The sequence below is a fragment of the Pelodiscus sinensis genome, chromosome 27, assembly GCF_049634645.1.
Source record: "Pelodiscus sinensis isolate JC-2024 chromosome 27, ASM4963464v1, whole genome shotgun sequence".
Classification (NCBI taxonomy): domain Eukaryota; kingdom Metazoa; phylum Chordata; order Testudines; family Trionychidae; genus Pelodiscus; species Pelodiscus sinensis.
Genome location: NC_134737.1, coordinates 5,316,362 through 5,341,871, shown reverse-complemented (window position 1 = coordinate 5,341,871; position 25,510 = coordinate 5,316,362). Strand labels below are relative to the sequence as shown.

At 43.7% G+C, this 25,510-nt stretch overlaps 1 protein-coding gene across 1 annotated transcript in view; it reads left to right on the top strand.

The window, feature by feature from the left end:
* CR1 (complement C3b/C4b receptor 1 (Knops blood group)) overlaps positions 1-25,510 on the top strand; it is a 297,719-nt gene that overhangs the window by 16,018 nt on the left and 256,191 nt on the right. The window contains exons 12-19 of the mRNA XM_075909850.1: positions 12,545-12,617; positions 13,180-13,478; positions 14,035-14,223; positions 15,489-15,677; positions 17,642-17,741; positions 21,413-21,501; positions 22,479-22,673; positions 23,973-24,041. Of these exons, the coding sequence (XP_075765965.1) occupies positions 12,545-12,617; positions 13,180-13,478; positions 14,035-14,223; positions 15,489-15,677; positions 17,642-17,741; positions 21,413-21,501; positions 22,479-22,673; positions 23,973-24,041 (1,203 nt within the window). The remainder of the gene's footprint in view (positions 1-12,544; positions 12,618-13,179; positions 13,479-14,034; positions 14,224-15,488; positions 15,678-17,641; positions 17,742-21,412; positions 21,502-22,478; positions 22,674-23,972; positions 24,042-25,510) is intronic.

Genomic DNA, 25,510 nt, shown 5'->3' with positions numbered 1-25,510 from the left:
ACTTTGAAACTGAACTTGAACCTAAGTTGGGCTCTGATTCCCAGCCCTCCATACCTCAAACAAGAGAACCCAGCTCTGTCCCAGGGGTTAGTGCAGAGTTCCAGGATTATGTGCCTGCTGAAGTTTAGACGGCTAAAAATTTGGCTGGATGGGAGGATTATATGATCTAGCCAGTACAACCAATAGAGACTCGAGTTTAAACTGATGATGGAGAATCTTGTTGGTTTGTAGTAGGAAACGAGAGATACTAAAAGGGATTCCAAAGCTGATGGGGACCAATCTTGAGCTGAAATCAACAGTCATAGGTCCACTGAGGTCCATAGAATGATAGGGGTTTTGCCGGTATGTAATACACTCTGGTCATGCTAGTGCTGGTAGGTGACACTTACTTTTTATGGCCAGAAATAGAACCCAGATTTTGTGACTGTTGGATAAGTAATCAAGAAAGCAGATAGATGTGATGGTCTTTATTCAGGTACAAGTGAATAAGACTTTTTTTTTTTAACTAAATGTGTGCACATAAAAGGTGTGTAGAATAAGATACTTGCCCCTGTGCAACTTTTGTTAAGGCTTTGAAATGAGCTGGTGCCCAAAGATGATGTCTTTAATTTGGAGGAGAGGTTAGAAGTAGGAGTGAAAGGCTAGTAGTGTGCCTTATGGGTAAAGTCCCTCCTTGTAATGCTGACTGCAGCTTCAAAATCTGAAGTTCCTTTGGAATTAAGAAACCTCTCTTCATAGGGAGCTTTCCATAAAGTTAAAATCTTCTGGACCTTTCTTGAGGAGTATCCAAAAAATACATAGCCTGGTCTAAAATAAACTATGCAACTGGGAAACTTCTTGCTTAACTCCTGATAGGTTCCAGCAGCATGGAACTCAGTGCTGTCCCTCAAGGATCAACCAGCTGTACTGCTCTAACTCGCGTAAGGGTGGGGATGTACTTTGTGGCAGCGTCTCAAAGTTTGTGCTGCCAGGCTGACATCTGAGGAGTGCTGGGGAGAGCATGGGGCCAAACTTGACAGAGGTAATGCCTCAGCTCGCTACATTACAGTGCTCATTATCCTAACAAATTGCTATGAACTCCTGGAATTTTGGATCAAACTACTTGAAAGGTTTCCTGTTAATCTTGAACTTGAATTGTGTGATTTTTTTTTTTTTAATGTTCTAATTCTCTTTACTTTAGACTCCTGATAACCCTAATGGCATAGAGGGAAGAAGTGTAGAAAGTCTTGCCTCTGCAGAAATGTAGATGTGACACTATCTCTTTCTTTGGACAGACAACTGTTTATTGTACCATACAAAAACAAATATACTCTGGAGCTGGCCTGCCCCTGAATCCAAAGGTGAGTAGCATTTAGTATCTGTCCCTTCTACTAGGCATGCACCTAAATGTGAAGAAATTGGTTTTATGTTTGTGGCGGGGTTTTAAGATTAAGATCTAAATCTTATTTTTAAAAAGCAGGCATTGTTGGAAACTTAAGCTTTACAGAACAGCCCATCCAACATAATTAGCTTTGCTTGGGAGACCTTCTGCCTTTCCTAGTGCCTGCATTTTTTTTCTTCCATTAACATTCCAAGAGACATTTCAGACCAGGGCATGACTCCACTACATAAATTTGCTACAGTTACGTGGCTCAAATCCCCTCTAACACCCCTCTAGCAGAACTGCTACTTATGCTGATAGTTTCTCCCATCCACATAGGAAATCCACATCCCAGAGAAGAGCTAATCACATCATCAGGAGAATTCTTCTGTCAGCCTACCACTAACTCCACCAGGAGTTAGGTCAGCATAGTTGTCCCTGTGGTGTGAGAAATCCACACACCTGCAAGTAGCTATGCTGATGGAAATTCTTAGCGTAGGTCAGACTTGAGATCATAGGTCCCCACTTGAATATGTGTCTCCTTTAGAAAGCCTAGCCTAGCCCAGCCTAGCCCAGCTACTATTCCAATCTGGAAATATCAATATCCAGACTTTAAAGGATTGGAGGGGGAGGGGGATGTTCTTTAATATTGCTCTATGCCCAGGAGGATGTTAGGACTTCTTGGTTTTTTGTTTTTGATTTTGTTTGTTTTGTTCCCTCCACATCTTCTGAATGATCCTTATTCATTACCCAAAAGCACTTTATAGATGTGAAAGTAAATTCCCTGAGTAAACATAACCAGACAGGAGCAGCTTCAATAGATTTTCTGAGAGGGAATATATTTTTAGCCCTGCCTAGAGGAGCAGCTTCAGATGTTTTGATCCCAGCCACAAAGAACTAATGGAATTGTAGGTCTGAATGTTCTAAAACCTACTACCACTTGTGTTGTATAGTGGGCAAACTCTGCATCTAACACATTTGCCACTCTGTTATGCAGATTTGTTAGTATGAAACCGTGGCTTTGCCTGAATTTATAGAACCCAGATTTGCCATATGGTTCTATTTACACTTAATACTAAAAGGCGTGTGTACTGCTCCAGGAAATTTGTGTCCGTAAACTTTGTAACGAATGGAAATCCAAGTGAAAGGAAAAAGCACTGAGTTAATTTTGTGGTCCCAAAACTATTTTGTCTTCATGACCCCGTTTTGCTTCCAGCAATCCCAGACAGCATAGCGGATGTGACTTATTTTATATATGTATGTATTTATTTATTTTGTATTTTCTCTTTGTAGAGCTAAAAGTTGTCCAGTGCACATGGGTGTGTGACCCAATTGCTGATGGTGTGACCCCATGCCCTATACTTAGGAAACTGGATTGACTCCAACTGAATTTTGATACACACCTAAACCTTTGTTTGAAATGGATCTTTTTCTGGCATAGGTTTTGTTACTGGATGTTTTCTCCTTTCCCTGCTACTAATCTTAGGGTCAAAACGCAACCAGGGCATGTGTACACTATGGAGAAAATTGACCCTCCTGGGGTCGATCTTCTAGCATTCGATTTAGCTGGTCTAGTGTAGACCCCTCTCCTCCCAGTCAAAGGCTGACCCCACCAGCGGCCTGTACTCCTCATTCTGTGAAGAGTGAGGGAAGCCAATGGGAGCCAAAGCATTGACGGAAGCCAATGCTTCCATTGACTTCCTGCAGTGTAGATGTTGCTGCAGTGGCTTGGCTTCAGGTAAGCCGAACCCAGTTATGCATTTTGTGTAGTTGAATGGCGTACCTTGAGCCAACCTGCCTAGTTTAGTGTAGACCTAGGCCTAGAATACTGTGCTGCAATTCCCCCAAAATAAACCTTGTTTGACATTTTTAAATTGCAGTAGCACCTCAGGGTAACTACCAGGTTCGGACCTTTTATTCTAGGTGCTATATGAATACTAGAGAAATGACAGACTGTACCCCTAAAGGTCTATTTGACACATTAGTCACATGCACAAACTTTTGATTTGTGATGACACTATTCCAGTGTTACCTATTTAATGCTTATTTGCAGTGGCTGCTGCACCTCCATGTGGAAGTTGGGATGGGCTTAGTCATCTTCTGGTAAACGGGACAGCATAGCCTTTGTATAGTGGAGACTAGAAATGTAAGCGAGAACCCTGAAGACTGCAGGAGAATGATGCAAACCTATTCTGATGAAGCAATGACGCTTTTACGAAGGACTTGTCTAATCAGAACACATTTGACTTCATGTCTGAAATATGAAAGAGCCTGGAAAAACCTGCCTGCCTTCAATGTTAGATTATCTGGGAGTCCAATCACAGTTGCCTCATCAATCCTGTACTCTTACTACTAGTATTTGGTATAATCTAAGACAATAAGTGATGTTTCTGTAGGTATGGATTATTCCTGGCCTCTGTTAACTGATTAGTTTTTATATAATATATATATTTCAGTTGACTTTAATTTTTTTTCTGTGCTGAGAATAGCCATTATCTTGGTAAGGAAATAAAACCTTTTTGTAAACTTTAATTTTTCATTTTTCACTTTCTCCACCTCAAACTGATATTTCCATCATTGTAAAAACCCACTGTAAGATACTGGAATTTCTATGATGCTAAAATAATTGTTTGCCCATAATGCCAGGGAAAGGTTTAGTAAGAGCAAAACAAATTTAGGATCCTTGGCTGGGTGATAAGGATGGGTGTATTTAAATCAAGCCAATGGGGAAGGAAGGTGCCAAAAAAAAAAGGGAGGGGGCAATTTGAATTATATGGATCTGGAGTCCCTTTTCCAATCTGATTATCTGTGGGATTTCTTTGTCCTGCATCTGTTTGTTTCTCTGGTTGTTGGGGAAAGGGGGCAGCCACAAAATGCTGAAGTAAATTAAGCAAGTATGGAGCTGTCTTTACTAATGTCATCCTTAATGAGTTAGACTACAAGTAACAGTAGGGCTATGTCTACATTGCGCTTTCTTGAGCAAGAACATATGCAAATGAGCTTAATGAGGCAAGTGTACACTGTGCCTTCTTGGCAAAAGCCCATTGTGCAAAATGGTGGCTCATTAAGTATGCAAATTAGGTGGCGATATTCATCACTGTGCCTCATTTGCATATGTTCTTACACAAGAGAGCACAATGTAGATGTAGCCTAGTAGAATTAAAATCCAAACAGAGGTGGTGTTTATAGGAGAAGGCTACTTGACATGACTGCAGCAGTTTTGTGTCCAGGCTAAAAAGCAGATACCATATAGAGAACAGTAACTGGCCTTTCCTCTCAGCATCCCAACAGCTGCATGTTTGTAGTTTTGCTAATCCAAAGGGGAAGAAGGAACAGCTAATGAAGCATGAGAATGAGAGGAAGAGTGGGGATGGGTAACCTTGGTTTTGAGTGCCCCTGACAAGTTTAATTTTGACAAGAAATGCTTTGCTGATAAGGGATCATGAGCAATTTGCCGAAGCTGGGGGAATTGGTGCTCCACTAGTGATTATGGTGAACAGGAGTCACTAAGAATTAGCAATAAAACTTTAAAATAATACACTTTGGAGTAGCTGAACAGAGGTTTTCTGTGGGCAGAGACTTATCTTCTCCGAAACAGTTGGATGGAAGGTGCCCCCCCCCCCCCCCCCCACAAAAGATCAGCTGTTGATCACTTGAGACAGTCTCATACTTGGGGCAACTGTTTGGGATGCTCTAAACCTATTGCCTTTGCATATAGGCAAATATTGTGCCTGGAGCACACGAAGAAAAACAAGTTAAGTTACCAGAGTGTTCTGTTTGAAAAGCCCCGGGTAACGCTTTTTTAAAAGTTTCTTTTAATTTCTTCAGGTTTTCTGTTTTACATTTAACTTTGGATGGACTTGGAGGAGGCTGTCGCCTATGCCAAGATGATTGTACAGGGAACTGAAGTATAAGAACAGGGTTTTGAGTACTTTTCCTCCTCTGCAACTTCTGATGTAAACAGAAGATTCTTTTATTTATTCATGACCTCTCTAGGCAGTGACTCTCTACTTGTGGAAATTGAGACTTTCACAGGGTGGGGTCACACACAAGCCAGAAACACATCCTAGTCAGGGCTGACTCTGGACAATGACTGACTTGCAACAAAGAGCTCTTCCTGACACAAGGCAAGACTCCACTGACTTTTGTTTTCCTATGTCACTTATATTGTCTGACTTCCGTTTGATACCCTATTCTGCCTGTGCTTAAAATAAGGGGGAAAGAATGGGAGACGAAGTTCTAACATTAATTCCAGAAAGACAAATTTTATAGATCACTTCTATAGACAGTATTTTGTAAACTGCTTAGTGATGGGCTGGCTTTACCATCAGGTGAACTGAGGCAGCCGCCTCAGGTGCCAGACTGCAGGGGGGTGCCACTAGGACCCAGAGAGTAGACAATTGTGTCTGCTGCTGGTGCATATGTAGGTAGCAGAAGTACCATGAGAGGAGTAGAACAGGAAGAAGGCAGAAGTGAGACCTTGCAAAGTTTTGGTCCAAGCGAAGGGGGTATGAGGGTGTCATTTGAGCTCCCCACCTCAGGTGCCAAAATGTTGCGGGCTGGTCCTGGCTTGCTCTGAGTATCAGCTTATACTTAAAAGGAGAGAACCACTCCTTGTTCCACTGAAGGCATAAGTGGGAGTCTAATAGCTCATGAGGAGCTATGCTTGGTATGACCATAGCTGGCATTGATAGCAGTTTTCAAACAACATCTGTCTGGCTTCAAATGTCAGCTTGTTTTCCTTGAGAGAACATGAGCTGCTGTGGTAACTTCAGTTCTAATTTCCATAATGCTGTAATAAGTTAGCCAAGCCTCAACCCTCTTCTGTGTACAAGGCTTAATTCCACTAATGTTCATAGGGCACCTGTTCTATGCAAGACTCCACACAGGGCTCAGACTGCAGCAGGAAGCCCAGGACTGTGTAATACCGTTGGGCTACATCTACACTGGCCAGCCTTGCACAAGAAAATATGCAAATGAGGCACGGTGATAAATATCGCTGTGCCTCATTTGTGAACCTAATCGGCTGCCATTTTTGCAGAAGGCGCTTTTGTGCAAGAAGGAGCTGTCTACACTGCCCTTTCTTGCGCAAATCCCCCCCCCCGCTTGTGCAAGAGCCGTTTTCCCCGCTTATTTCCAGGAAGAACGGCTCCTGTGCAAGTGGGGGCGTTTGCACAAGAAGAAGCAGTGTAGACAGCTCCTTCTTGTGCAAATGCCCCTTCTGCAAAAATGATGGCTCATTAGGTATGCAAATGAGGTGCAGTAATATTCATCTGTAGGCCTCATTTGCATATTTTCTTATGCATGCGTGGCCAGTGTAGCCATAGCCTTGTTGTCCTCTTTTGTGCACAGCCCTTGCCAAAGGGGAAGAAGATAGAAGTCTTTCCTGCTGCCATATCTACTGTGGTGCTGGAGTTAGAGGGAAGGGATGAGGGGGCAACAGGGTCTAGTATTAAAACTGACCAAGCAAAAGAAAGTGAAAAACCAGCACTGCTTCATTTAAAATGTACAAATGAGCCAGAAAGGGCCGGCTCACCATGCAGTTCTGCCATGGTCGCCTCCCCCATGCTCCAGGACTTAGGCAGACTAAGATGGACTGTAGGACAAGGATGCTGGAGAATACAGGCTCCCTTGCCTGCCTTTTCTCAGAGGAGGTAATGAAAAGCAAGTTCTGGTAACTGTTTGGCTGGCTGAGGAGCAGGTGTTGGGTGAAATGATGAGAATAGGCATTTCCCACTGAGAGCTAGGCAGGCTGTTTATAATGACCTCTCCTCCCATCTTGTGAATACAAGACAACATTCCCACCTGCCTGAAGAGGGCATAACTGACTTCATAGGAGAGGGCTAGTTTACACCAACAGGCGAATGGAAAAGATCCTTTCTTTACACTGTACTTTGGAGTCTATCTCCTCCTAAGGTCAAACTTTTGCATCACCACATTACTCAGGGATGTTCTCATCCCTCCCCATTTTCACCTTCTGCCAAAACTAACATGACTTACAGTTTCCTGGACAACGCCTGTGCCTCTCCCCTTCTAAATTAAGTCATTCCATTTACCGTATCCAAGCACAGACACATGTGCAGAGTTTCTGCCAAGTCCAGAACTGAAGCTTTTCTCAGGAGTGATCAGCTCAGACACCATAGTTGTGGGGTTGTTGGATTTTGGCATTTCAGTTTTTCAGCTGCTTTTGTGTGTTACTGGAATCATTAAAGACCAGCCCCTGGGTGGTTTTCTATGTGGTTAATTCAGCCTTGAAGTGGCACCTTTAGTACAGGGAGGTTCACAATCTTAGCATGTACACTTGCTCTGATAGGAAAGGAAATTTACTTGTTCACCTGTGTGCTCCAGCTGTTGTGTTGTAAAGTATTAAGGCAACCGTTAAGTATATACTTGCTTATGAATTGACACCAAAAAATGGCAAAATACCTCCTCGCAGCAGGAGGAACTTCGTAGAATTTCCTGCCTGCTGTAATAAACATCCCGCTTTGTGTTTGTTCAAGTCAATGGAATGCTTGCAAAAGTGAGGCAAGACTAGAACTAAGCAGAGGCAGCTAAAGGTAAATATAGTGCACACTTGCCCACTCAGTTTTGTCAGCCCCGACTTCCCCGTGTTCCTGGCAGGAGTTACTGGATAGCTTTGTCAATTCTATCTAGTTTACACTCATGGGCTATGTCTACACTGCTCGGCTATGTCTATACTGGGCCACTTATTCCGGAAAATCAGCCGCTTTTCCGGAATAAGCTGCGAGCTGTCTACACTGGCCCTTGAATTTCCGGAAAAGCAACAATGCTCTACTGTACAAAATCAGCCGCTATTCCGGAAAAACTATTCTGCTCCCGCTCGGGCATAAGTCCTTCTTCCGGAACACTGTTCTGGAAAAGGGCCAGTGTAGACAGCCCAAGAGTCTTTTCCGGAAAAGCGCGTCTACATTGGCCACAGACGCTTTTCCGGAAAAGCAGCCTGCCACTGTAGATGCTCCTTTTCCGGAAAAACTGAAAACGGAATAGTATTCCGTTTTAAGCAGTTCTGGAAATTCATGCCAGTGTAGACACAGCCCTCCTGTTTTGCGCAAAAAATGTGCAAATGAGACAAAGCACGGAATATCACTGTCTCATTTGCATAATGAATGAGGCTCTGTTGTTGCACAAGAGACGTTCTGCATTTTTTTCAGGAAGAATGGCTCTTGTACAAGAGGGGGTTCTTACGCAAAAGCCTCTTGTGCAAAAATGGAGCCTCATTAATTATGCAAATGAGGTGTGGCAATGTTCCGTGCTTCCTCATTTGCATATTTTTTGCACAAAATGGGAGCAATGTAGACATAGCCTGTAAGTTAACAATTAGTCCCTCCTTTCACTCACCAGCTTGGGCAACATAAAAGGCGATTCTTGTCAGAGATTCTCTTATCTAGTTGAATCCAGGTACTTTTGGATGCAGAAATTGCCAGCCCTGCTAAGTGTTGCAGTGGCTTAGTGAGTTGCATAAATAGGAACGGATGAAACTCCCTTATAGTCACATTGCTCTAGATCCTAAACCCCACTCTCCAAAGTGTAAGGGAAAAGGCTCCAATTCACTGGCTGTCTGCGTTCCTTCAGAGTCCTCAAAACAATTGTTAATTAGCACCAATAGGGCTTGGTCTTTAGTGCATGTTTATAGTAGCCAACAGACCATGTGCAAGTGTTACAGTGAGAATTGCATGACATGGACATAGTCCTCGTGTATAATAACGTCTTCTACTGGAGGATGGAGATCATGGGGCATTTGAGGGCTATTTCCTGTCAAAGACTCCTGAAGAGCATTATGGTGCTATATAGCTAGGATAGGAAAAGTGGTGGGCCCCTGTTTTAAGGGGGACAGGCAATGATTGGGGCAAGAGGGAAGGGATGAAGGGCCCTGTGGGGGTGGCAGAAAAAAATGGGGGCAGGAAGGATCAGCTGTGCAGGAGGAATCCGGTGCCTTATGGAGGCTGGATGGAGGTAGGAAGAATACAGTGCTCAGGAAGGGATCCGGTGCTGTGGCCAAAGGGAGCAGGAGGGATGGGGACTTGCCCCCCCCCCAACCCCTCTTACTGCTCAGCAGGCACCTGGGGCACCCAGACTGTGAGGTGCACCCATGAGGTCAAGGGGGGCTCTGCCAGGCTGGCCTCATCCCCCTCCTGCCAATGCTACATGTTGCTCCCCAGTTTCTGGCCCCAGCACTAGCCCCACCCAGACCTGCCCCTTGAGGCCCTCCCCTCCCCACCCCGTGGACAGCAGCACCACGGCACATGCAGGAGAGCAATGAGGCCAGACCGATGGACACCCAGCCAGGGTCAGGAGTCCCAGCCTGTGGATTCGGGGACCTCCATCCCTGATTTGCATGGACGTGGATGCTATGTGGGTGGGCGGGCCATGACTCACCCATAGCTACGCTACCACTATGGTGACACTGACAGCTTCTTTGAAGAGTTCCTACTGTATGGTTCCCTACTTGTTTATGAAAAACAGACCTGTTGCTATAGCGATTATCCTATTGAAAGGAGCAGGCTATCATTGCTGTTCATGTTTCGGCTTTAAACACACCGGGCTCAACTTAGAACCAGGAAAGTGAAATACATTGACTTTTAATGAAGCCAGATTTTATTTGCATGTATACACAATGTTTTTAGCTTATCATTAGTGAAGCAAATTAGCCAGCTGGTTAAATTCAGTAAATCAAATAAGGTTCTTGTGTATTTGTATAAAAATACATTTTTCTCATATATTTTTAGTATTAAAGGTTACTTGTGCCATCTGTACCTTTCTGAATAGCATTCAGATTTCGTCTGGTTAATAATTGGGGAAAATGTATGCCCCAGTAATCTGATGAAAGCTCTGCAGAAGTTTGCAGTAAATAGCACAGTTGTTTGATTCATTCTCTGTAGTGTCTGTGACAATGCCATCTATAAACTACTCAGACCCCATGAAGGACACAGTGCTGGATCTGGGTCATGGCTTTGTTGGGGGACCTGGAGAAAATATTTGCTGAAAGGCATATTGCTAGTGCTTCAGTAGGTGGCGCTGTTCCCTTGGGTTGTAGCACCTGAATCCTAGCATCTTGTCAGTGGCGCTGTGTTTCAGTGGAGAGGTAAAATAACTGCTGATGGCCATTACAAACCCCAAGTCTCTTCCCGCAAGAATAAAAGCATTCACTTGGGTGGCTTCTGTCCTGCCTTAAAATTGTGATGTAAAGTTGCTGTTAACCAGGAGTTACTTTGCTACCCAAAGGCAGCTGCATTGGGGGAGGGGTATCAAAGACCCTCGGTGCACCTGTGACTGCCCCAGGTCAGTTGTTTTGGATGTAGGCTGTGGGGCTATTAATTTGCATTGTAGGCATTTGGGCTCAGAGACACTAGGATAGGGGAGGGTGAGAGAGACAGGCTGACCTGGGCCCTGAGACTCTCTGGAACAGGATTTCTGATGCAGTGTCTCCATATGCACAATCCTGCAGGGTGCTGAAAGCTCTCCACTCCACACAAGCGCCATCAGGATTAACCCCAGTTCCCTGGTAGGTGCAGAACGACCCAAGAAGGCAGGGGCAACACCAGGTTTGTGGACTGCTGCACTGCATCTCATGTAACGAGGGCATTTGACTAACTGGCTTAAATGATTACAAAATGTATCTCCGTGGCAGAAAAACAGCATTACTCATTTCTGGCACAGGTAGCATATGGACTGTTGCTGTGTCTTCTGAGTGGTTGAGAATAAGTCTGCAGTGAAATGTTAAGTCACTTTTAGCAGTACACACCTCCATAGAGTGATCAAATGTGATCCTTGCATCTGTCTTTGCAATTTGGATTTTGTTGGTTTTAAAGTCTTTTTCTTCTTGGCTTATTATACTGCAGTGTGTTATGAACTGTTCCCCAGATGTTATCTGCCATGCTAGCAGAGGCTGCACTTCATAAATGGGCATTTTAATAGACTCCTAAATGTGGAATATTAAGTGTATCATCTATAGGCTCCTTCAGGAAGAACACCGATATAGATCTTTCTTTTTCAAACTGAGCCCAGTAATGGAATTTAACTGTACTTGCTCTTAGTAATTAGTTAAATTGAATCCTTGAAGTCAGTTACAATGGCATAAGAATTGGCTGCCCAGAAGATAATTACAGTGTAAAATTATATCAAGCGATATATTTCCTCTCTCCATTTATCTGTGTGTCTGTTTGTTTTGCACCTTACAATGCACCAAATAACATTAATACAAATATATGGAACTTTCACATTTCCATGCCACATGCTTCATAGCTTAGCTTGTGCTGATGTGATTTTGTTTCTGCCGAAGTAATTTGCATGCAACTACGTACAGCACACTCATCGCTTCCTCTTAGGGTTTGTTTGTTTTCCATTTAACATGTAATTATTTCCTGAACTGACTTGCATGGGCTTATATTTTACATTGTATTTCCCCATTGTGTTCAGTCTGTTGCTAATTGCTGTCTGGTGAAAGTCTGACTACAGGGTAATTGTGTTGCTTATTTCCTTTGGGTGGCTGTCTTGACACAAACAAACTCTACCAGCCAAATACACAGAGAAGTGTTGGAATTACAATTCATCCCCAAATTCAATTCTCATGCTAATGGCCTCACTCCGGATGAGGGATGGCTGAGACATTACCAACCTAACATTCAATAAAGGTGCAAACAGCTCGTTGTGTAGATTCTTGAGTTAGTACCCTTCCTATCTATTGACTTTGATCCTTATCTGCTTCATTTTAACTATCCAATCTTCAGATGCTTACTGATTGCCTGTTCTGCCTTCCTGTTTTTCCCTTTGATATTTTCATAACCTGTTCTCCTTGTTTTCCACTCCCCCCCTCCCTTATTTATTTTTGGTCTGCATATCCTAAACTCAAAACTCCAGTCATCTGAAGAAGTGGACTGTGCCCACAAAAGCTCATGATACCATCTACAAGTTTTGTTAGTCTATCAAGTGCTACCAGACCGTTTGGTGTTTTTTAAGTTTATCCTGCACAGACTAACTCGGCTACCCTCTGAAGCTTCTGTGTATTTACAGTACACTTTCCATTACGTTTTACAATAGGAATCAGTTTGATGGGCCACTTAGTGAGTGGACAACCATGAAAGGATTGGTTCAAACAATGGTGAATGTTCGGCTACGGGCTTGTGTACACTTAAAAGCACTACCTGTATAACTATTTCTGTTCAGGAAGAGATTTTCACTTTAAAAAAATCTGTATTGTAAAAGGCCTGACTCTGGATGTCGTGACAGTGGTTGAACAGTGACTTCTGTGACTTATTCTCTTGCCCCTACAAGACTCACTGGACTGCTACATGCATTTCCCTGATTATTGCTGAGGCCATGGTCCATGGGATTGTATAACATTAGCTCTACTACTACAGTGAAAGGAGTACAACTTTCTAGTACTGACAAGCCCAGAGAGTCTGATCCTGTGCTGTGTTGAACAGCCTCACTGCTCAGAGACTGCCAAACTCAGACATAAAAGAAACAACAGGCACGAAGCAGGGGGGAGGCTAAAGATCAGCTCTGTCATGCTCAGTGACTGGTGCACATTTTCCGCATGGAATTCTCTTTTGTGAACTTGGCTGTATTGTTTTATGGCCCGGCTTGTCTGCCCTACTAGAGCATTCTTCCCCTTCCTCCCCCAGCATACACACCCTTAAGTTATCAGCTCAAGAATGAGGTGTGTCTGCCTACCGTCAGGACAAATGAAACCTCGTCCACATTCCAAAGACACAGTGACCCACCGCTGGGCGGGGGAGGGTCCTGGCATGATGCGTCACTTACAAGCACAAAGACTTGGAGCTTGGACTGCACTGAAGTTCCGCTGGTGAAGGAGAGAGCTGGGCAAAGCTCAGTGCCACCGCTCCCAGGCAGCATTGCACAGAACGCACTGGCCGGGAAAGGGCTCTGCCTGCCGGCTGGGCTCCTCTCCTCCTCCCTCCACGTCCTGCAGCGGAGCTCTGTGAAGTCGCCCCACCCCATCGCTTGCCTGGCGGCAGCTCCGTCTCAGCTTGGTGGATCAGGCCTTCCATGGCGTTTGTTGCTGTGGCAAGACCGGGCCACTGCTGCCCACTCTGGCTCCTGGGGCTCGTGGCGCTGCTGCCACCGAGGGCTTGCGGTGAGTGTCCAAGGCAAGGGTGCCAGTGCCAGGACCCGAGGGGCCAAGATCCCAGCACACTGGGTACGGGCTCCCCACAGTCTGGGGACTGTGGATGATACCCACCCAGGCTCTCTGTGGGATGGCACAGGAAGTCACCCTCCGGGGGCAGGGTGCATTTTGGCCCTTGGATTAGCCCAGGTTGCCACTAGGGCCTTCAGAGGGTCCCAGGTCTGATGAGGGGATGGAGAGGGGTATTTGTACCAGCACAGGACCCTCCCCAAACTTCAGAAACAGGCATGAAAGAGGAGGGGTCGACCCCAACAGCCATGATGGGCTGAGCCCAAATTTCTCTTAATGGGCCCTAGGCCTTCTACTGAAGTCTTCACTTAAGCAGGTCTGTTCTCACAGGCTATTGAGGAGCACAAGCGTACACCTCATCTGAAGCTCACCTGACTTGTGGAAGGTCCCTGGAGGCACTAAGGCACATCAAGAGCGGTTACAGCTCAAGACAGCAGGGGTACGGCATTATTTAAAATAAACCCCTCATGTTAACGTGAATTTGGTTGTCTTACAGGCCAGTGTGGGGCCCTGCCAAAGTTGAATCATGCCATCCCGTTTAGAACTCAGCCGACAGAGCGCTTCCCAATCAACACACAAGTGCAGTACAAGTGCGTTGATAACTACGTTAAAATCCCAGGAAAGCCGGACTCCACAATTTGCCTTTCAAACTCTCAATGGTCCAACTTACAAGAGTTTTGTGGCCGTAAGTATTTTATTTCATTTGGAACCAACTTGCTGAGGCTACCTTTTGCTTATGAAATACCAACTCAGGCCCCATTGAGTAGATCTAACAAAACTGCTCTCACCAATTTAGTGCCAACTCCAGAGAAGAGGCTGGAAGGGCCTATGGGCAGTCTGGCCAAAGAAATGCTGGATGTTGAAGAAGGGACAAATGGGAGGGCCCATAATTTGGAGACACCCAAGATGAGGGAATTCACTGAAAAATTTGAGTCAGAAGTGTTGGCCACATGGCCACTAAGCAGCAGGTGGAGTGGTGCTATTTCTTAGTTGTGACTACAAGTGTTGACCGGGGCAAGGTTTGGGAAGGAACAACAGCTCAGTTTTCTTTTGGCAGGCATAGGTTAAGCCACTGGCTAGGAATCCAAAAGGGAGATTTGAGAGTGATGCAGATAAATATAGCCCCCAAAACTGTGAGAGCAAGAGCATGGAAAGATGAGATTCTCTCCTCAGCCCACCCCTTCTTCTTACACACCCAACCAATCACTTGCTGAAGCGGTATTTAGAGGGTCTGTCAAACTGGACCCCAGGATATGAGATTGGAGAAATAACAAGCAAACAGTGAGAGGATGGAATGAACAAACCAAAAAACGGCCATCCATATTCTTGGCTGTCATCTTCAGATCAGGGAGGACAGGAAGGATGAAAATAGAACAGTAGTTCTAGAACTGAACAAGGAAAATGCTGGACACTTCTGCAAGAGTTGAGCATGGATTCCCACTGTTCAAAGGGCCTAAGGCTTAGAGTTGAGAGAGAAATCCATGTAGCATCAACTGTAAACAGAATCATCAGTTTGTTTGGAAATGAAGGGGAGAAGGGAAGTCATTCCTTGTCTGTCTTTACACTGTACTCCACCTATACCTTCCTTTCTCTGCTTCCATTTCCTGTGCTTGGAATAGCCCCAGTGACTTTGCCAAAGCTGTTTGCCTCTCTTCCTGAAATAAATTAATTTCCCCCTTCCATAGGGACACATTTTATGACCTGTCTCGGGTACAATGATCAGGCACCATTCTGTACCCCTACAGCTTATGCCACCAGCTAATAAACTTTTTGGCTGGGCATCGGTTAGGCACCCTTTATTTGTGTTACAGCAGCATGCACGCTTAGTGGTGGGAGGGTGTGTGTGTTTGTGTGTGTTATGTATAAAGAGAAAATTAGAAGTACAGATTTTATTTGACTTGGTTTTAGAATCAACTATTTCAGTTTTTGTTTTGTTTGCTTTGTTGCTAGGCAGCTGCCTTGTCCCGACGAGGTTCAGGTCTGCAGTGTTATCTGATGAGGATTTGAGGAAGAGTTACTATCCCGTTGGGACCACTGTGAGATATGACTGTCGGCCAGGTTATCAGAGTACTGACCAGAATCATTTCCTTACCTGTCTTGATGATTTAACGTGGTCTAAAGCCCCTGAGTTTTGTACAAGTGAGTATCTTGTGTTACTTTTCTGTCTCTGTTGAGTTACTAGCCATCTCTGGGCACTTAAGACTTGACTTCTGTTAAGCAGCTAGTTCACATTTCAGCACTAGCTTCTGTGACTTGTCAATGTTGTTGTCCATGATTATCAACTGAACCTCAAATGATAGTAGGAAAGCAAAGTGGGTACCATTAAACAGTCAGTACTTCCTGTAGCTAAACTTCTCATTGTGGACATGATGGTTTCCATTCCTGAATCCATAACAAAAGTAGAATATCACAAATAATGCAGGAAAGTTAATACTATGCTGTGGTAAATGTCCTTTTTAAAATGGTAAGCACTGTATCCCTGAAAACTATATGTGAAGTAGACTAAATAATATTATTGTATTTTTGTTAAATTTCACAGATTGAAAAATTCTACCCTCAGAAACAACAACCGTAAATTAGCGAATATAACCTGCGTCCATGTATAACACACACTTGTGTATTACCTGTGGTTTTTCTGTCATGTGTTAAAAAAAATTAATTACCCATGGACGTATATAACCCACAGAGACTTCTGCCGCCTTCATAAAAGGTGGTCTTTGATGTCATGGTGGGAGACGTGGGCTGGTGCAGCAGCCCCTGGCTCTTAAGCAGCAGCACCGAGGTGAGAAGGTAGCCACCCAGCGTAGGGAGCATACACAAGGTGACGGCCATCCTGCTGCCAGTGAGCCGGCCGGCCTGCGGGAGAGGAGCTGCGCTCACACCCAGGCCAGCCCTGCGCAGCCGCAGCCAGGCTCCACCCGCCTTCCTCCGGGCAGGGGGAATGGAAAGCGTGGCGCAGGCGCACTGGAGGCTCACTAGGCCCTCTCTGCCACCCTGCAGCGGAGCTGACCCAGTTCTAATGGGGGGGGGGGCAGGTAGAGCCGCTTAGGGGAACTGATGCTCCCAGGGGGATTCCAAGGAGTAAAAACCAACTTGTATAAGACACAAACATGTATACCCCGCGAGGGGGGGGGGTGTAAAAATGGGTATAACCCATGGGTTACATTCGCTTATTTATGGTAATGCAGTATATAGTTCAACCAAACTGAATCATAGTATTAAAACTAAATCCAGTACAGTATTCAGTAACAAGATGTTGGGCAATGCTCTTCAGATACCAGAATACATAATAACATTAATACATCCCTGGACAAATACAAAGTTTGTATCCTCATCCGCATCTGTATCTGTAAAAATGAGCTGCAGATATCCGCATTGATATCTGCGGATACCCACAGATAGAAAGTGGATATCCGCAGAACTGAGAGGCTCTAAACATAAAGACAAAACTGGGTTTCACTGGAAGAAGACTGTAATTTTATTCAACCCTGCCTATGTTAAATTCAGTACAAAACCCAACATTATGAATATAGGGTTAGAAGACCTAGCCAACTGTCTCCTCACATCTTTGTATTACATTGTGACTTATTGTTTGTCAAACGGAATATAATACTATGGAGATTTCTTGTGTAGCTTTCAACACAAATATGAAGAAAATATTTGATGTATATAATAGGCCATGTGGTTTTATGTGTAAAAAACCTTTTTGTGTATCCGGGCTGAGATATTTACCAGTGTAATTTGAAGTGTTCCTTGCATCTTTCTTTGTGGCTGCCTGAACAAGTCATGTTATGATCTGCACAGGGAGGTACTGAATTTCTGTTGTGTGTTCTTTATGGCAATAAGTTTCCTCAGCTAGCTAGAGAGCATCACAAGTAACTTTTCAGCAGTAATGTGTATCTCTGCCACTGAAGTTGATAAAGCAGTATGATTAGACAGTAAATGTGGATAGAATATTCAGAGTTAAATGAAATAGAATTAAAAAGAGACACAATGTAGAACTGCTTAGATCACTGGTCTGATATTGTCCTATTCTCTTCTATAGTGGGGGGAGATGGGTTAGAACATCATAACATGCTAATATTAATTGTGTTCTCTACTAGCAAAATCGTGTGGTGTTCCAAAAAGCCCAGAACATGGCAGACTTGTTGAGACAACAAATAACCAATACGGTGCAAAAGTGAACATACGTTGTGATGATGGGTGAGTGATGAACAACTGGAGCAGATTAGTTCACAGAACTTATCATGGAATAGAATTTTGGGTCACCATTGGAAAATTAAGAATAAAAAGTGTAGTCTAACTGTCCACATTTATTGTGAACAGGTACTACAGTTGTGCAGGCCTGGGGTACCTGTTTAAAAAGTTGAACCCTGAAACAAAGTTAGACAAGTGTATCTTATGATCCCTCCTTCCTGCCCCCCCCTTGAAAGAGTGAATTGGTATTAAGTAATGTATTGACTTGATCAGGTTTATGTATGGGATTGTGGGAAGTAAGACCTGGTTGAACATGACCATAATTTAACTTCTGATAACTTTTGTCAAGGCTCATTTGGTTTCTAGGAGCTCTCATGGAATCTTGGTTCAAACTGCAGCAATTGGGTGAGGAACTTTGGAAGGGAGAATTGAGATATGCTGGCTATAAGTGGGGATTTCTGGGACTTAGCAGGAGCTGGTAGGAGTGGATTCTCAAGATGCCAGAGACTAATTCTTGGGAGACTATAGGACTCCAGCTGCTGGTAATAAGTTGTTGAGACTGCATTTGAAGGACAAGGGACCCACTAGTTTGAGAGAAGAAAGGCCGAATTGGCAACTGTATAAAAACATTTCCTGCGCTTAAGAGGGCCCCTCTAGTTGAACCATAAATAAGTTCGTGACACTATCTACATTTTTTGTTAGTGTCTGAGGTGTTGCAGGACCATTCGTTGTTTTTTCATAGATAAGTTTGTAATTCAGGGATTCACTTGTAATTACTGAAGTAAGAATTTGTTAAACAATTCTGGGGTGGAAATATAGTGACTGTAAAACAGCTTTATAAAAGAAAACAATGAGTAGTCCGGAGGCATCTTAGAGACTAACAAAATATATGTATTATATCATGAGCTTTCATGGGCAAAGCCCACTTCTTCAGATGAAATGATCTTTTAGTGGTTTTGCCCACAAAAGCTCATGATACTATACATATATTTTCGTTAGTCTTTAAAGCGCCACTGGACTTTTTGTTCTTTTTTTAAAAAGTTGCTTTTAAAGTTACAGACTAACACGGCTATCCCTCTGAGACTTTTAAATATAGGGATTGGTTATTCCTGCAGTGACCTTCAAAAGAGCATCTCCTATAATTATCAGCTCGGTCCTTGAAGTATGGGAGCAGAATGAGAGGGGACACCGTTTAAAACATTCATGTGCGAAGTTTAGTGATAGCAGCAATTATTCAAGCCCAAAGTGTAGCAAACCTGGTGTCATGACATAGTCACATGAGTTTTGCTTTGGTTCGTTCAAGGAGTTGTAGCAGCATTGGATCATGAAAGTACTTTCTGGATTTGAAATAGTAGAATAGATTGTCTTTTACTGCATGAAATACATGATCCATGCAGGAGTATCCTGGATAAAATTAATATGGTTTTGTTAGCTCTGATCCTGTCACAGGGAATCTCTCTCTCAAAATCCACAGACTGAGACAGAGAATGCCCTTCCCCATAGGTTAGCTATCAGCATTCTTTCTTGCTAAGATAATGGAAACATGTATCTGTTGAACAGTGCTTTTTATCCGTGCTCAGAGGAGGTCAATATCATTATACCCATTTTACAGCTGAAGACATTGAAGCAGCAAGTGAAAAAATAACATGCCCAGGTTATGCAGAGACCAGAGGCAGAAAAATGAATGGAATCTAAGTCTCAAGTCCTGGTCCAGTTTTAGGCAATACTGCATTTAAATTTCATCTGCAAGATTAACCAAGCTATTGTTATATTCATCATTTCCACGGGAAGTATCATATAGGAACTGTGCACTGTGGAATTGTGTTCCAGTGGTTTTAAATGGGCTGAGTAGGATTTGGACCTCTTAAAATGCTCAGGTTGTGAAAGTGTGGCAGCAGGAGGGCAGTTGTGGGTAGCCATCTTCCTCCTCCTCCTCTCTCCCCCCCTCCCCCCAAACACTGGTGTCAGGGAAGGTTGTTTTTGGGTGTTAACATTTTAAGTGAGACAAAAAATAGTGGCCACTTGGACACAAATTATATTTGTGCTGCAGTGGGGCAGCTACCCTACACAGTGAGAAGAGGGGAAAAGTAGCCTTAGCAGGTCTGTGCAGAACTTCAGACCCATAAGAAGAGGGCTTTTTAAGAGCCAATCAGGAAAGAGCTTATTGGAAAGTCTCATATATAATATATATATGCTTGTGGCCGAGTCTCCCTGATGGCAGGGTGGCCTAGTGGTTAGGTCACCAAATTAGCCAGCAGAAAAGAGTGCTGAACCCTACTGCTAGTGTCCCCAGCCTAGGAACTCCAGCCCATTATATTAGTATAGTCCAGATTCCCCCCTTAGTTGGGGTTTCTAGCAGGCTCCCCCCTTTGTTGCAGAGGATGGGGTTGGAGGCTTACATCCTTCTGTGGCTGGCCAAGTGGCCATGTCCTGCAGACTGTGAAACCACACTCCTGTCTCCTTGCTGGTCAGCCCCTAACTGAGCCAGGCTTCTTCCTTTTATCCTCCCTCCAGGTCTGGCCTTGGCTACAGGTAAAGCGGGGCGGGGCTAGCTGGGCCAAAAGGCTTTGTTTAACCCCTGTGCGGCCAGGCCCTCCTCTCTTCACTCCCTCACAGGGCTGCTCAGCAGAGAAGAGAAGATCAGTGTCTCCCTGACCAGCAAGGGAGAAGGACTGGCTGTCTGGGGAGACACTAGATAGAGCAGTGCTGGGCATGATAGCAGGGCAGAGGGAGTTCCTGGCTGACCACTGCCAGACTGAAAGCCTTGATACAGGGGCTGAGTGGGTGCGACTATGGAGAAAAGGCCCAGCGAAAGCAGGCAGTAGAGAAACATGGAGGAGGGCAGTAGGCGACTGCCACTAAAGGTCCTTGGATCATGGCTCAGAGTAATGGGTGGGCCTAGGTCCCCCCCACCTTTGCACTCACTTGCCAGAGAAGAGAGTGTCTGAACCAGACTGCAGTGAGGTGGGGAGGGGGGGGGGGGCTGGAGTTGTCTGCAGTTAGCCACTGAGGTGACAAAGGACGAAGGACTCCTGAACCCCCGGAAGTGGGGGAGAAGGAGTTGGGGCATAGCTGGAGGGCAATGCACAGCAAACCAGGGAAGGACATGGGTCCGGATGTTGGCCAACAAGAGTGACAAGGGGTTCAGCACCATGAGGGGAGAAGGCAGATTGTTGGACTTGAGCCAATGCCCAGAGTGACCAACAGGAGGTGCCACGGTGGTGAGTCCATGCCTCATGATCTCTGCCTTCCTTCCAGACTGGTGAAAGGACCAGAAGAAACCAGCTTTAGGAGGTAAACCCTCCTCTGGTCCTCTGAACCACCTTGTTGAAACGCTAGTGCTGAAGGCCACAACCTTACAATAGTAAAAGGCAAAATGTACTGAACACCAAGTGACTTCATTGCCAATATTCAGTACTTAATATAGTCTTTAAGGTGACTAATTTCTCCTGCTAACTTATACACAAGGATTTGCTTATTCTAATTTGGCTTTAACAACTCAGGATTGCGACTCAGCAGTATCTGGTCTTAATGATCATGCTGATCCTCCTGCAGTGGGAATAACCTCACTCAGTAGTAAGTTCTTCCCTTACGCTAGAAAGAACCCATTTTCCATATTTCTGGACTATTAAAGGAGCACGTTGAGAACTAAAACTCTTTCTTTCTTTCTTCTTTAGACACAAAATAAGTGGGCGGTCTTTCATCCAGTGTTTTCTTAGTAGAACTCAAGATCAAGTTGAGTGGACTAAACTTCCAACTTGTGAATGTAAGACAATCACCATGGTTTTAAGAAGAGCTGATGATGGATGATAATGCAGAAATACCCCTTATACAACTTTCATTTGTATTTGGTTTTATTTAAATTTGGATTATAAGAGAATCTTGTGGACATTGTTAGGAGTGAAGAGACTGAAAATGTATGACCGTCTTTCATGGTGCTGATGTCTGGTATAGAATTATTACTTCAAACAAACAAAACTCCTTAGGTCTCCTCCATCCTTTCAAATCAATCTCCTGGCACCTTCTCCTATTAAGGATTTAGCTGTCCTAATTGTTACTGTATGTGCAATACTGAAACAGTGGGGTTTAGTTAGTTTCTCATTCTTCATTAAGTAATCTTTTTCCCCTTTGAAGTCCTTCATCTTGCTTTTGTTTGAGGTTTTTTTAGTGTAAGTCCTCTTTGTTCAGTTATCCTCTTTTCCTGCCCCAAAAACCTGGACTCCAAACTCAAAATCTGAGGCTATTTTGGAGTAAAACCCAATATTAATGTGGGTTTCCCAATTTATTTGCTTTAATTGTTTTTGTCCTTCTGCACACTACCTGAGGTGCATCTATCAATTGGGCTATTGCCACCTGGCTCTAGAACTAGTTGCTGCTAAGAGAAATGTCCTAATTTAAACTTTCTGCTTCTGCAGCTTGAAGGAGCAGAACATAGTCCTTCAGTGACATTAGCCAAAGAGCTTCTTCTCCTTATATTTGTTGTTAGAGGGGCATGTATGTTCTGATAAGGCTGTCTCCAGAGATTTGTTTCATTGGGTCAAAATCTGCCAGAAGAAGGGAGTTAGGTTGGAGAAAAGCTTGAAAGCATAAAGCAGTCTGAATCTGAGGGAAGAGTTAATTGCATTTTCATTGGCTAAATAGCCTTTTAGGAGCAATCGTAGACAAATCTTGACTGGATATTTTCAATTCACCTTTAACTGAAATGTTAATTAATATTCATAATGCCATTCCTCTTTCCTTCAGTGATTACTTGTTCTACTCCTCCTAATATTGCCAATGGGATGAGCAATGGAAGTGGCATGGGAAGCTTTGGCTATAACTCTTTGGTAACATACAGATGTGACCATAATTTCTCACTTACTGGAAATGCCTCCATTCACTGTACAACTAAAGATAAAACCAATGGAGTCTGGAATGGGTCTGCCCCTGAATGCAAAGGTGAGTGATCTGTTTTTATTTTCCTCTTGCTCTACAGTCTCTAACCAGATAAAACCATGTTTTGATGGCTAGGCAAACCCATGAACACGAGGAAATTCAGTCAGGCATTAATCTTGTAAATCTGTGGTGTCCCAACATGTAGGTATTTGGCCAGTTGAGCCGCTATAATGGCTATTGCCTCAGTACTGGTTGGACACCACAGATGTAAATATTTTGCTTGTTGGAAACCTCGTTAGTGTTAGAAACTTAACCCTTAAAGAATGTCTGAGGTAATGTTAATATCATTTTCTAACTTCTCAGGGCTTACTTGGCGTCTTGAATAACTTTTTACTGATGTAGGTTTTATGTACTTCGGAGCTTTTTAAAAAGCAGAGGAAAAAAATCAAATGTGCGGGTAATACAACATCCTCTGACTCCATATGCATTTAGGTTTGACTCTTGAACCTACAGCACATCACAAGCTAAAGAACTAATTACAATAGGTGGCAGCAGTATTAAACTGTTATCTGAGGACCAAGCAATGGAGGAGGATGCACACTGAAACAATGAGTTATATACAATGAGTTGCCTTATTTTACAGGCATAGCTCAGCATTTAGATTTCAGATTAGAAAAATGGGTTCTCTTCTTATCTTGTGTAACTTTGATTCAGGGAGGATGCCTTGCTCAGTGATAACTTGGCATAATCCTGTACTCTCCAGAAGTTAACATCAATCACTAGAATGAAATGAGTTGAATTCATCTTCTCATTACCAACACAGTGCACCCTCTCTTAGGTCGAAGGGTATTTTGATATGAGGGATGGAACTGTGTAGTTCTGAGTTGCACGTGGAAAGACCCTGCAGAGAATACTCAATGAGGACAGCGTGTTCAATGACTTTAGAAGTCACTCTGACAAGTTCTGATGAGTAAAACTGAGGAGAAATGACAGATTATGGCAGAGGCAGCAAGAGGCACCACATTGAGTCTTTCACTTCCACACTGCAAATCATAGAAGCAGTAGAGATCTTAAAAAAAAAAAAAAAAAAAAAAAAAAGAAGAGAACTTCTGTAAAGGAAAGTGGTAGACTATTCACTATAGAGATTGCTGTAGGCTCCCCCTAGAATATATGCATGTGATCCCAGCAGCAATCTCCTGGATAGTTCAAATGATAGTACATGGGCTCTCGCTAGTGTGACTTTTCTATAAAGATGCTGATTGCTAAATATTAGTTTGGCAAGCTCCTGACTCTGATTGGCCAGCTGGTGATGGGAGTCTGATGTAAAGTTCATAACTGCTTTTCCTCTCCTTTTTATCTTAGCCATAATTACCCAGAACAAACCCACAAGTATCCCTCCCGGTGGAACAGGAGTAGGTGATACTTTCTCAGGTAAAATGGAAGCACTTTGAATGTCATTTTTCATCTGAACCCAAAATTCTAGACTTGTAGCAAATCAAAGTGTTAATTTATATAATTTTGCCATGCATAGATGCAAATACAATGATGTTCAATTAGTGCTTGCCTAAAATCTTGAGAGAGAGGTTGTTTGTTCATTTGCACATTCACCTTGGCCCAGATTGCATCTTTTCTCCCTAATCGTGGACCTCCTTTCTTGGTTTGTGAGCATTTGTATGTTTTCTCAGATGGGCATGTCAAATAGAGTTTAGCAGCTGACAGGGAAGGAGGTGATGCATTCCAAACCCCAAATATATGGATACAGAGTTGCAAAAGCTCTCAACATGCACTAATAAGAAAGGAAAGAACAGTCTAAAGAAGTCAGTCAGTTTATCCCAATGAATGCATGGTTTAACCCTAAACAAAACCATTTTCTGTCACTAGCTATTGGCAAATTTGGATTTGGGTTTGGAACCAGGGCGGACAGGCAGTCCCATCCCCATCAATAAGCTCTCCTAAGTTCCCTGTAAAGTATACAGCTGGGCTGCTGCCATTTAGCTACCCCGCCCTACACTGCCATGCTGCTCCTGCCTTGGAGCTGTTCCTGGGAGCCTTTTGCTTGCTGTGCGGAGAAGAACGGAGGGATGCTGATGTCAAGTAGTCCCCAACTTCATATCCCATTTCTGCAGGGGAGTGTTTGCAGCCACTGCTGCATGTCCGTTGGGTTTCCTCCCTCACTACATCGTGTCTCTACAGTGCGAGGCTACATCAATAACATATTAAACCTTAAGGGCTCAGCTGAATGCTAGTTTATCATTTAGTAGGAAGACGTTCCCTAGGAAATATTCCCCACTCTCACTCCATCACTTTAACCAAGCTTCACAATCATCATTGCTGTGTACCGTATTAAATTGTTTAAAACGTATAGGCTGCGTCTAGCTTGGCATGATTTTCCGGAAATGCTTTTAACGGAAAAGTTTTCCGTTAAAAGCATTTTCGGAACAGAGCGTCTAGATTGGCACAGACGCTTTTCCGCAAAAGCACTTTTTGCGGAAAAGCGTCCGTGCCAATCTAGATGGGCAAAACAAATCTGAGCTGTCTACACTGGCCCTTTTGCGCAAAAGCTTTGCGCAAAAGGGACTTTTGCCTGAACGGGAGCAGCATAGTATTTCCGCAAGAAGCACTGATATTACAGTAGGAAGTCAGTGCTTTTGCAGAAATTCAAGTGGCCAGTGTAGACAGCTGGCAAGTTTTTCCGGAAAAGCGGCTGATTTTCCAGAAAAACTGGCCAGTCTAGACACAGCCATACTGTATAGATATATACTGCCTTTTGTCTGCTGAAAAAAAAAATCCCTGGAATCTAACTCCCCCCCACCTCCATTTACATTAATTCTACATAAATTGCATTATCTTAACATCATTTTGCTTAAAGTAGCATTTTCCAGGAATGTAACTAAAATGTT